General features: G+C 40.7%; 2 protein-coding genes across 5 annotated transcripts in view; one reads left to right on the top strand and one right to left on the bottom strand.

Moving 5' to 3' along the window:
- Window positions 1-12148, bottom strand: part of DHRS12 (dehydrogenase/reductase 12) — a 56042-nt gene that overhangs the window by 3664 nt on the left and 40230 nt on the right. The window contains exon 5 of the mRNA XM_055089502.1: window positions 10105-10219. Coding sequence (XP_054945477.1) covers window positions 10105-10219 — 115 coding nt within the window. The remainder of the gene's footprint in view (window positions 1-10104; window positions 10220-12148) is intronic.
- The window catches only part of WDFY2 (WD repeat and FYVE domain containing 2), a 166995-nt gene that overhangs the window by 146348 nt on the left and 8499 nt on the right, over window positions 1-12148 (top strand). For all 4 annotated transcript variants that reach the window (XM_007105217.4, XM_007105216.4, XM_055089501.1 and 1 more), the window contains one exon: window positions 8520-8625. In XM_007105217.4, the coding sequence (XP_007105279.1) occupies window positions 8520-8625 (106 nt within the window). The remainder of the gene's footprint in view (window positions 1-8519; window positions 8626-12148) is intronic.

The following is a 12148-nucleotide window of genomic DNA, read 5'->3' as shown; positions in this document are numbered from 1 at the left end:
GCACGAACCCGTGTCCCCTGCATCGGCAGGCGGACTCCCAACCACTGCTCCACCAGGGAAGCCCTAGATCCTTTCTTATTCTCGGATAATACCTATCATTTCATGACCAACTTTTCTGTCATGGCCACATTTTTTCTTTCTAATAGTGTTTGCTTAGGACTCTAAGACTTTCCGGCAATTTAATTTAATGGTAACTTGATTTAAAGCACAGGGAAAGGTCTGCGTGGTCCCTTGTGATGGATCCCTCTGCCAAGACTGGGATCCACAGGCTGCATGAGACTCAGTCAGAGCCGTGACCCTGGGCCCACATGGCCTGTGTCTTTGCCTCCTCTTTCCACAGCCCCAGCTCTGGGTTTCTCTCTTCCTACTCTTACCATGGGTAAGACTTTTGTTATAAGCATCTTCGAATTCTTTTGGTAAAGAAATAGGCTATTCATAAATAAATACACATTGGGAGAATTTATGCTTTTCTCTTATATCAAAGTTATGAAAGGAAGTAAAATTCTTGCATTCTGATTCTTCTGGGTTTGGGGGAGAGGGACCAAGGATAAATATGTATGAAAGCTTTCTCTCCTTCCGGATCTGAGATTAGGAGCGTTTCTCATTGTCACACTAGAGAATCATTAGGGGAGATGAGAAGAGATGTCTTTTCTATTTTTAACTATTTAGCTAACTAAAGACATAATAGGTCAAAGTATTAGCAGGTAAAGTTCTTTACAGAGGGTAGCATCTCGTCAAAGAGAGAGGGGTTGTATAGTGTGGTGACTAGTAACAGCCTTTGAGTCAGGCCAGGCTGTATATGAGGCAGCCCTTCTGCTGAGGGCTCTGTAGGCTTGGGCAAGGCACCTCATCTCTCTGATCCTCAGTTTCCTCATCTCTAAAATAAGGATAATATCGGAAAGAAAAGCCCTCAAAGGTTGTCAAAAATCATAAAGACTACAATGCTTGTAAAATAATCAGCACAAGAATAAGGGGTAATTAGTGGCAATTGTTAACATTATTCTTGTTAATAAAAATGATAATAATTCAAAAATAAAGCTTTCAGATAAGATTACTGTTTCTCCCTGATTGTAACATTTCCAATGGCAATATTGCCATGTACACCTACTCCCTCTATACCTAATACATTCAGCAGATGTTTATTGAGCTCCGTCTACAGACCAGACTTTGTATTGGGCCCTTAGGACCCAAAGGTGACTAAGAAAACAGTCCCTGCCTCTATGGAGCTGTGCTAGACGTATGAAAAGGTGGTAAAGGTGGGTCAGTTTGCCATTTTACTGGAAAGTAGGCAGCCTCGGTGGGGGGTTCCCTCTGATCTGGAGCTGAGGAGATGAAGAGATTCTCACAGTTCCCAGGGTTACCCAAACAGAACTGCATGAACTAAATACAGTGTTCTCAGGAAACTGCAAGTGGACAGAGGGCCAGGGACTAATCTGAACCTCCACTCTAGCCAGTGAACAGCAAAATGTTGCTGTGTTCCCAGAAAGGAGACCCCAAGTTCAGGTTCAGCCTTGGCTGTTGTCCAAGAATCCCTGGGGAGACGATCCTTCTAGGGTCCCTTTGGTGTGGGATAACCCTAAGTTATCCCGGAGACCTCTCACGTGTGGATCGGTCACGGACCTTCTCTGGTCCTAGGAGGTCTGGAAAACTTAAGAATGTGGGAGTTACGAATATAAGAGAGAGAGATCTCTAGAAGCAGATGCTTAGCTGGTTAGATTTCACCAAGTGGGCTGGGACTTCTCATACTTTGGAAAGTTTCATTTCTTTGCTGTACATTTAAGTCCCCCCTACTTTGGGGATGGAACAGGGCCTAAGTTGACGTTTGGCTAGATGTTAGCCTGTGTCTGAAAATCTGTTTCTATAAAGAGGATAAAGGCTTCTCTACCCTTTTTCCTTAAGAAGCGTCAGACACAGGACCAGCTTCATGGGCGTGTGACCTATGCAATCGCACGAGGCCTCACGCTTAGAAGGGTCCCATGCTTGGTTTAATGCTCTACTGTCACCATCTTGTAATTCTTTTTTTTTTTTTGACAAGGGGCCCTTTGCTTTCATTTTGCGTTGCGTCTTCCGTGTTACGTAGCTTGGCCCGATCAGAAATACTGCCCCTAGGGCTGGTGAGAAAGGAAGTGCAGCCATCCCACTAAGAATTGTCTTTGTAGATGGTGGAGCCTGTTGGTGTGCAAAGTGGGGTCTTTATACACTCATAAGAGATTTGCAGTGCAGTTCATGGAATGCTCATCTATGAAATAATAACCAGTTTTGAGATGCTTTCTGGTATGAATGCTACAGTGATGCCAGATGAAACATGAATGCAAGAAGAAGGTATCTTTTACTTTTTATAACCGTTGATCTGGGAAACTGGGGATGTTCCCTCATCTTGTTTTTAACTGCAAGGTGGTTGTATTTTGAATCCTTAAATCAAGAAGCCCCTGAGCAGCTTTATTACAAAGCTCGGGATACAGCATTCATCACTGTGTTCTTCTGTGCTGGAATATTAACAGGACTGAAGTCCCATAAATTATGTATCTGTTGCTGAATGTTGCTGCCAGCTATGAGTAGCAAAGCACTTCCTTCTGTAGCTTATTTCGTTTTGCGAGATCCTTGACGTGTATCAAGGTGCCTTAACAAATGAAATGTAGTTCAAATCACAGGGCAGTTATCAATCTGTTCAAATAGATAGATTTCCCTTCTTGCCCCGGAATGTCACCATGGTGTCAGTCCATATTCTAAAATGTATGAAGTAACAACCAGGAGAGATAGAAAACAATTGACTTTGTTTTTTAATGAATACATGTCAAAGATTTTATATTAGTCATTAATTAATAAAGGAACTGGTAAGATGTTACAACCAGTTCAAAGGCAAATCCAAAGAGTAGAAACATGCAGAGGCAATGGAGAATGCTGCAGTGAATTTGTATTTTCACAGTTGACTTCTTCCATGTAAGGAACAGGATGTGGAAATTAGTTGCATCTTCACTGGATAAAATTCATTTGCAGTAGTATCAGTTTTCTATAACTTACAGAGTTATAAAATAGCATAAAGGTACTGAAGGTACAGACCCCCATAGAGTCAGAAAACCCAGAAAGGTGTGCTAGACCACACCTGATATTCCATTGAAAAGATACCCAGTAATTTCTTTTTGCCCATTTCAAAGTTTTTTGATCTACCTGCGAGTTCTTCCCCCTCCTCTCCTGTAATCAGAATAATCTCAAAGATTATTCTTGATCCCCAAAAAAAGGCTGGTCTCATAAAGTTTGGCCTAATTATTTACATTGGTGCAATAAGAGTGTTAATTAATGCGTAGGCCATCTTGGTTTGCTTTGCAAATGTGGAGCCATACAGCATTAAACAACTGTTAAGCCCACAAAATTTACAAAAGTTTTTATGAGGAATCGTGGATTGAGCTTTTCAGAACCTCTGTTATCTGCTATCCCAAGGCTAGGAAACTGAGCCCAAGAAAATCTCCACTATTTTTCACCTATAGTACTTATAACCTTGGTTGAATTCCTCGAGGTTTTCAACATTTGCTAGCTTCCTGGCCTGGTAGCTTTCTTACCACCTGTAAGGCCAGGACCCTACAAACCAGGTACCAGGCCAGTTTTCCTTTTGGGAGGGGGATGGTTATAGGCATTGGCTCCCTTAATTCCTAAAGGGGCCAGTCATATCTGATTCAATGAACACTATAATACGATACTCTAGGTAAGGCCTTATTTGCCCAATGATATACTATAGATAGATTCTAATTAAACCTGTGAAATAACTATATTGCCATGAAAATCAAGGGGACTCAGTAACAGATTTTGAATTCTGGGGGATCTCTGAGAACTGGATATCATTCTTAAATGTTTGGATTTAGCTTATCAAAGCAGAATTTACTAAATTGTAAGTTAGAGATAGCATAAAAAGTAAGAGAAAAGGCAGCCTCATATATCCAAAAAAAAGAACATTAAAGCAATGTCAGTGGTATTCCAGACAAGCAACCACAGTAAAATTTCCCTCTCAGTTCATTCAATCCTGTGTCATTAATTCTTGTTCTGCCGGGTTTTGGTTCAGCAGTCTGCATTTGTGGAGCCACCTGCATGCAGACTAAAAAGAGTCCAGAAATCCAAGGAAATCCTGACTCAATCCACTAGCACAGTTTACAGATTATCTAAGCAATGTCAGTTCAGTACCCTTTGCCTAAAAGTCTACTGATTTAAATACCAGTATTTAAAAATACCTGGTATACAGAGTCCTTTCCCAGGAAACTCTGAGATTGACCTTTCTGGCCTGTAGCTTATAGTGGAGGCTTCAGGCAAGAATCAGAATAATACAAAGTTACCTGTAGATATTAGAGACTTAATGGTTAATTTTTACTGTTATAAATAATATCAGAATCGAGAAGAGTAAAATTCTCTATTGAGATACCCTACATAACTACTTCCTAAGAGATTTGATCAGTATTTTGCCTGAAGGTAAAAACAGACAATGAGAGCACTGATAAATCTCCAGGGTCTTCCCATGCAATATACAATTTCAGAAACATATTAATAATATTTTACCCATACTGACTTAACCTAGGGAAAACTAAGCATCTCCTCTGATCTGACGGCTCTTCCTGTAACACAGTAAACAAATGCAATTAGTAACACAGCAATTATGTATAGCATCTCTATTTTTATAAGGCAAAGGGAACAAATCTTTATGACTTTTCTAGGACCCCTCTAGACAATCTTAAAGATAGTTTTAGATAATCTAAAGATCATTTTTAGCATTTAAAAATATGCTAAAAAATTTTTTTGCCCCAAAATACAGGGTTCAGTGTGGGAAAGCAAAACCATTTTCAGAGGATACTTGATATCTCTAGATACTTGATTAAGATAGGAGCACAGGTGCCTAAGAAACAATACTTGGTTATCTATGTAATCGAAGTAACAAGAAAACATTTGAAAATAAATGTAGAAAGTAACACAGTCTTAAAGAATTTAGGTCTTTTCACAAATGAGGGCCCTTGTTCTTTTTCTTTTCTTAAATAATCAAGAACTTTTCAAGTCAACCTAAAGCTCTGAAAATAATTTTCGTGAGACACAGAATCTCTGCTAGCTAGGCAGATTCCTTAGAAGGTAAAGAATATCCTTTTGCATATCGTAGTCCAAGGCATTAATCAGTAAACTAAGGAAGCAAGCCATCCAAACCGAGGGAACTATGCCAAAATTTTAATGTATTTTATAGCTTTCTTTTTAAGACTCGAGTATTATAAACCAAAGCAAATAAAATTCATTTTCCATGTTTTGTCTTTTATTTTTCTCTTTTATATTCTGGAACAAATTTATATTTTACTTTAGAATTGCCTTTTTCATTCATTTATGCTCTCTCGGAAGTATAAGATGGAGTTTTCCAGAGGCTACCTGAGTGACATTATAACAAATGCAGAAAGAGATGAGTATTTGGTTCTTGCCTATTAAGCCAGACATTAGAAAGACTTGCACAAATATTAAACAATGCCATTTTGTCTTCAAAATATTTTGTTTTGGGAAATATAGTTATTTTTCCAAAAATATACGTTATTTATGTTAAAATGCAATGTATTCATCATTGCTATTTTCAGATGAATCAATAGTTTAAAAATTTCTCAGATTTGATTTGACTTCGCTGCTGAGGGCCCGGGTTCGGTCCGTGGTCAGGGAACTAAGATCCCACGGGCCATGTGGTGCAGCAAAAACAAAACAAAACAAAACAAAAAACACTACTCTTTATTTTTTTTGGCTTCCCCCAAAACAAAAACACAGACACAATTGTATTTCCTTTTCATTACTGCACCTGGCATAGTCTCAACCACCCGTTTTAATTATAATAATTAACCAAAGTAACTAACTCATCTTTCACAGAGAGGATTGGGAGGAGGGAGGATGTGGATAATTGAGAACTTTCCATCACATTGCAGGCATTTTAGCACAGCTAGACTAGCACAGCTCATGAATCACGTGACATCAGTTTCTACCGTGACATACATCACTTTTGCATCCCCTGAAAGTGGCAAAAAGGAACACATTCATTTGACATGACTCACCTCAGCTACAGCCTCTCTACAGCACACAAAAATAGGCAAACATATATAATCATATATGTTTATTATGCTTTGTAATCGAAGTTTCAATTACTTAGAAATTATCTAGGTAGGCATCCAATGACTATCAATTAGCTCAACTTACTGTTAGTCCATTGTAAGTTACCTAAAGATCTTGGGAATGATCTTTAAGTTGATATGCTATAAAACATAACTGCTGTATATATAAAAAGTTTAATTAAGTTTTATTAATCAGAATAATTAATTGAACACAAACTTATTTTTCAAAATCTTAAACATTATATAGGCATAATATTAGCTTATTTGACTAGTTATCCAATATAAATTTAGGAGAAATCAACCCAAGTAAAACAAAATATACATTTGCATTATATTTAACACTGTTTAATCCAGAAAAAGACATACCTGTGTATTAAAACTCATCATGCTAATCTTATTTGCCAAAGAGTGACCCTGATTTTGTGAACTTGGATTCTTAAAATATCACTGAGTTCGGGTGTATTTTCTGTGGAATAATTTTTAAGTCTAGTAAATTTAAAGTTTTAGAGGTTCAGTTTCCTTATTTTCTGTGAAGTTTAGGAATATTTAATTTATATAAGCTCTTGCTTATCTTTATAAGCAAGTGCTTCTAATATAAAAGATGCCATAATTAATTTACTGGTACCCTCGGGAAACAGGAAAGCATTCCATACACAAGAGGTAAAGGCCCTTCTGAATTGCAGACAAGGATGCACAGAGCTTAATGGCTTCAGTCCTACAACTGCAGCCACAAGTCAAAAGTAAACACAAAAGCACCCCAAAAATCACCAGTCGAGATTTCACAGAGTTATTCTCCTTCCCAGTGGCCACAGAATTCTTAAAGACTTTGAGCTCAAAATAGAAAAATATTCAAACAAAAACAACCAAGAAACCAGATTCCTTGTTCTCTCTTTGCCACGGGAACATAGGTCTCTATCAACTGTGGTCGGTGATCAAATTGTCAGACCCTGAAACTGAATTCCCCAGCAAGGGGGGATAACTTGTCAGCCATGTATGAACTAGAAAGAAAAATAAAACACAAAATCAGTAAAGAGGGCATGAAAACTAGAGAGACAGAGAATCAGTGAAACTCAAGTCTGTTGCTGTGTTGGATGCACCCTGGGAGCCGTGCTGGTGCCTCACATCTCGGGCAGCACAGGTCACCTGGCTCCGTCAGGTATGCCCAGCGGGCATGTCGTTGGCTGACCTTACAACTATAACATGAACAGGTGGCACAGATTTTACTTAATTAATCATTTAAGGAACCAGTAAGATTATAACCAGTTCAACAGCTTTTTTCCTTAAGTGTTGCTAACTGACAAAGACTACCTCTTCTTGGGGCCTTAGCATCTTACACGAGCATTTTTAAAATTTGAGCTACAGTTGATTTACAATGTCGTGTTGGTTTCAGGTGGACAGCAAAGTGATCCAGTTATATATATATACCTATTCTTTTTCAGATTCTTTTCCATTATAGGTTATTACCAGATGTTGAATATAGTTCCCTGTGCTATACAGTAGGTCCTTGTTGTTTATTTTATATGTAGCGGTGTGTATCTGTTAATCCCATACCCCTAATTTACCTCTCCCCCACTTTCCCCTTTGGACATAAATCATAGCAATATCCCAAAGCAAAAGAAATAAAAGCAAAAGTAAACAAGTAGACCTAATTAAACTTATAAGCTTTTGCACAGCAAAGGACACCATAAACAGAATGGAAGGACAACCTATGGAATGGGAGAAAATATTTGCAAATGATGCAGTCGACAAGGGCTTAATTTCCAAAATATACAAACACCTCATACATCTCAATATCAAAAAAACAAACAACTCAGTCAAAAAATGGCAGAAAGGGACTTCCCTGGTGGCACGGTGGTTAAGAATCTGCCTGCCAGTACAGGGGACACGGGTTCAAGCCCTGGTCCGGGGAGATCCCACATGCCGCAGAGCAACTAAGCCCGTGCGCCACAACTACTGAAGCCCGCGTGCCTAGAGCCCGTGCTCCGCAACAAGAGAAGCCACCGCAATGAGAAGCCCGCGCGCCGCAACGAAGAGTAGCCCCCGCTCGCCGCAAGGAGAGAAAGTCCGCACGCAGCAACAAAGACCGAACGCAGCCAAAAATAAATAAATTTTTTAAAAATATGGCAGAAGACCTAAATAGACATGCCTCCAGAGAAGACATACAGATGGCCAAGAGGCACATCAAAAGATGTTCAACCTCACTAATTATTAAACGAGCATTTTGACTTATTTTAAGTGTTGAAAATCTTGAGTACTCTCCCAACGTTAGCATGTTGACAATTCCATCCGGTTTCCAAGATCTGCTCTTGGGTGGGGCTCAGGGGTGAGTGTGCGTGACCAACTGCTGGGCTTCCTTCCCTCAGGGCTCTCTCTGCTCTTGGGAACTGTCACTAACTCTAGCTTCTTTCGCAGTGACAGAGTCCAGGCCCTGTCCTACGCACAGCACACGCGGCAGCTCATCTCCTGTGGTGGTGACGGTGGGATTGTCGTCTGGAACATGGACGTGGAGAGGCAGGAGGTAGGTGTTACAGCAGCCTCGGGCCACCCACCTCCGCAGCCACCGGGCTGGGCTCTGCAGCTCCTACCCTGCTGAAAAAAGCTTCAGCCTCCCCTCCTACTCACTTCTTCTTTCTTTTATGAGTAAACCATGAAAGAAAACATGTTGTGTCAGAAAATTTAAAAATTCTAGTATGAAAGGAGCTTCCTTTTTCTTTTTTAACCCCTCACAAATTGGCACGTAACACTTAACGTAATGGAGGTTTCGTAAGAATTTCAACTGAGACTAAGCTGGTTAGACTTTAAATCTGTGGTACCATTACAACAGCAGTTCAGGGGAGAAAGAGGAAGCAGCTATTTTCAGGTGAGTAGCCGTTTGCTATAAAGTGCCCTACGAAAACAGAAAGCGTAGTACTTTATGTTATTGGGGGAAGTGGTGGCTAGTGTGTGAGAAATGGTATTTGATGAAGGATCCTTAGTTTGGTATTAATAGAAATATTAGAAATAATTTTTGTGTGTTTGCGAGTCATATTCTAAGCAGTTCTCCAGTTATAAATGTATACGTTGTCATTTTTAGGCATATACTTAAGTTTTATCATAACATTCGTTTTTCAGTGAATTTTCTTTTTCATCTTTGAGCATCTTAACAACTGATTTGCTTACTGAATATCCCCTTTGACAGGTACTTTGAAGTTAACCATTTTCTCATTTCCCTAGAATTATGCTGGGTAAACTTTCCCTTTGACAGTGTGTATTCTTCTAATTTATTTCCTTGCAGGATGCAAGAATTAGAAAAGCAACACTTTAAAAATTAGACAAAAGCCATTTCCCAACTTCTTTCCATACCCTCACCCCAATCTCATTTCAAGGGAGTAGTTGCTATTACCCATAATGCAGTGCCTTTCAAATACCAGTAATTAAATGCTTAAGGAGGTTGAAGCTTGATTTGCTCAAACCATAAATCCACAGGAGTTCTATTAGTAACTAATTAAAATGATCCTTACCGTCAGGAAGTAGGGAATTGTGGACTGTTGCTTTTGAAAGTACTACTTGGCCCCGTGGGCGTAAAGGCAGGGATGTCGGCACAGTGTGTGCTAGCCGTGCTAGCCAGGCCCCCCATGTGACTCGTTATTCTGCATGGTGGCCTGCTTTGGGTGACGGACAGTCGCACCTGTTCTGTCCTGGCTTCTTCCCAGGCCTGACTGACCAGGCGTGGGGAGGGGAACCGCTGGGCTCTTTTCCCTCTGTGCACACAGCCTCCCTGCTTGATAGACAGAGGCCCAAAGGAGGATAACGATGCGGTGTTCCAGAGGCGGAACCAGGTGGTTGGTGGGCAGCCCTCCGAGCCATCTTGCTTCAGTTATGCCTTTTGACATGAAGATATATGGGCGCTCGGTACTTGTTGACTATCTTAAATCTTCTTGAGCGATTTAAAGCTCTAAATGAGCAGTGGTGGTTCCATCCACTTTTTGCACGTGTCCCATTTTATAAACATACTTACCCTGAGGAGTATCTGTGGAGCTGCTTCCTAGGCGTGGCAAGTGCCATGCGGCGCTCAGCTCAGGAGGCCTGAGGTGTAACGAAACTGTCCCTGCCCTGAAGGGCAGGTGGCCTTTCTGGAAGAAAAGACATGGGGGAGAAAACTTCAGAGAACTATTCGATGGTATAAGTCATCCAATCACAGTCGGTGTGAGTTAGAGCATCCGGGCGGAGGATGATGTTCTCAGCGAAGGGTTTGTGGCAGGAGAGAGTGCTAAGAGTTTGACGGGCCTGAGTGCACTCTGACCAGAACAAGAAACACCAAGAACAAAGAGCGGGCAAAGTGGTCGTGCGCAGAGGCAGAGAGGAGGGGATAGCAGCCGAGCGGTGGGCTGGCGGGGGGAGACCTCAGGTGGCTGAACACAGATCAGGTAGACATCCCGTAGGTTGAATGTGTGTTTGTACAGTTAATGAAATGCAATTTCTCACAATTTTTTTTTAACATCTTTATTGGAGTATAACTGTTTTACAATGGTGTGTTAGTTTCTGCTTTACAACAAAGTGAATCAGTTATACATATACATATGTTCCCATATCTCTTCCCTCTTGCGTCTCACAATTTTATTATTTTTTTAAGTATATATAATACAGGTTCTTTGTAGAAAAGTTACTGAGTGCTCGTTAACAAAGAGAATGTCAATTATTCATGATACCACCGCGCAGAAATACCACCCTTCACATGTTGGCAAACATCCCTCCTTAACATTTTTCTCTGCAGATACATGTCAGAATTTTTTTTGGACAAAAAATGGAATCGCACTACACATGCTGATTTTTTTTCCCCCTTTTCAGAGCCCTACTGTCAGTTCCCTCCTCATAGACACCCACTTAGGTATTTCTTATGTGTCCTAAACCAGCATGCTTCCTTGTAAAAGGTGTAGCGGGGTGTGTGTGTGTGTGTGTTTGTGTGTGTAAGTTTTTTGTAAATCTTCCTGATTTTCCTGTATCATAAGTGTACTGAAAAATCACAACATAGATAAGTCTTTTAGGGGTAAAATGTTGTCTTCAGCTAAAAAACTTTGGATTATTTTATTAAATCTGTCTTTAAACGAATTAGGGCATGAAAATTACCAAGTAAGTGAAAGGCTTACTTCTTTTCTTCAGTTTTAATAAAATAAATAGACTAAGAATTAGAGCTCTTAAAATGTCCCCTTTTTACTCTTTTTTTTTTTTTTTCTGGGAAAATATGTAGCTTTAGGTTCATTTCTGCTTAAAGGTAGGGGAACAGGCTAAGTCCCTGAGTCTGTTCTATAACAGCTCTTCCTCAGAAAAGGATTACATCAACAAAGTCCTTCCTGAGCCTTTACTGTGCTGCTGTCCGTTGTGAAGCCCATAGAGGGGAGGCCGTTGTTTACCGTATTTCTCAAACTTGTTTGATCTCAGGCCTCTTTTACAGTAAGTGTCCTGTCAGTCAAATTGGCGTTCCCTGGAATTCACTTTTGGGAAACCCTGGGGTTGGGTGTATTTTCCCCAATTCCTTGGGTTAGGTGATATATGGAAAGAGACCAGTCTCTCTGCCAGAGGATGAATTTACAGAGTAGAGCATGGAACTCTAGAAGCAAATGTAGCGTCACCCTATGCAGAATCTATAAAGACTTGATAAAGAATAGCTTTAAGCTTAACACATCCTTTACACCTGTTTGACGTAGTTTAGCGTACTCGCCACGGGGTTGGGGAATGGTGAACAAAGCCAGGATATCACATGACCCACGAGGCAAGGAAGGAGCAGAGCCTTACACCCTGCCGGGCCCTGCCAAGACAGAGGGCCAGCAGCTTCCCTGAGAACCCGCCGCTGTGGTCAGGCTCTGTCCCTCCAATGCAGGTAGCTGCGTGCATGTGTAATAGGCAGGTGTATGTAATTGTACACAATCAGAGCCAATATAATTGCATATGATCGGGAAGTACGAGATAACGTCCTGAATCCTCAACATAGCTGTCTGTAGTGTGGCCCCTGCATCCCCTCCAGCCTCAGCCCTTCGTACCCTGCCCACCCCTCCTCCCTCTCC

Source organism: Physeter macrocephalus, chromosome 13 (assembly GCF_002837175.3).
Source record: "Physeter macrocephalus isolate SW-GA chromosome 13, ASM283717v5, whole genome shotgun sequence".
Taxonomy (NCBI): Eukaryota; Metazoa; Chordata; class Mammalia; order Artiodactyla; family Physeteridae; genus Physeter; species Physeter macrocephalus.
The sequence above is the reverse complement of the archived record's forward strand: the minus strand, read 5'-3'. Positions and strand labels throughout refer to the sequence as shown.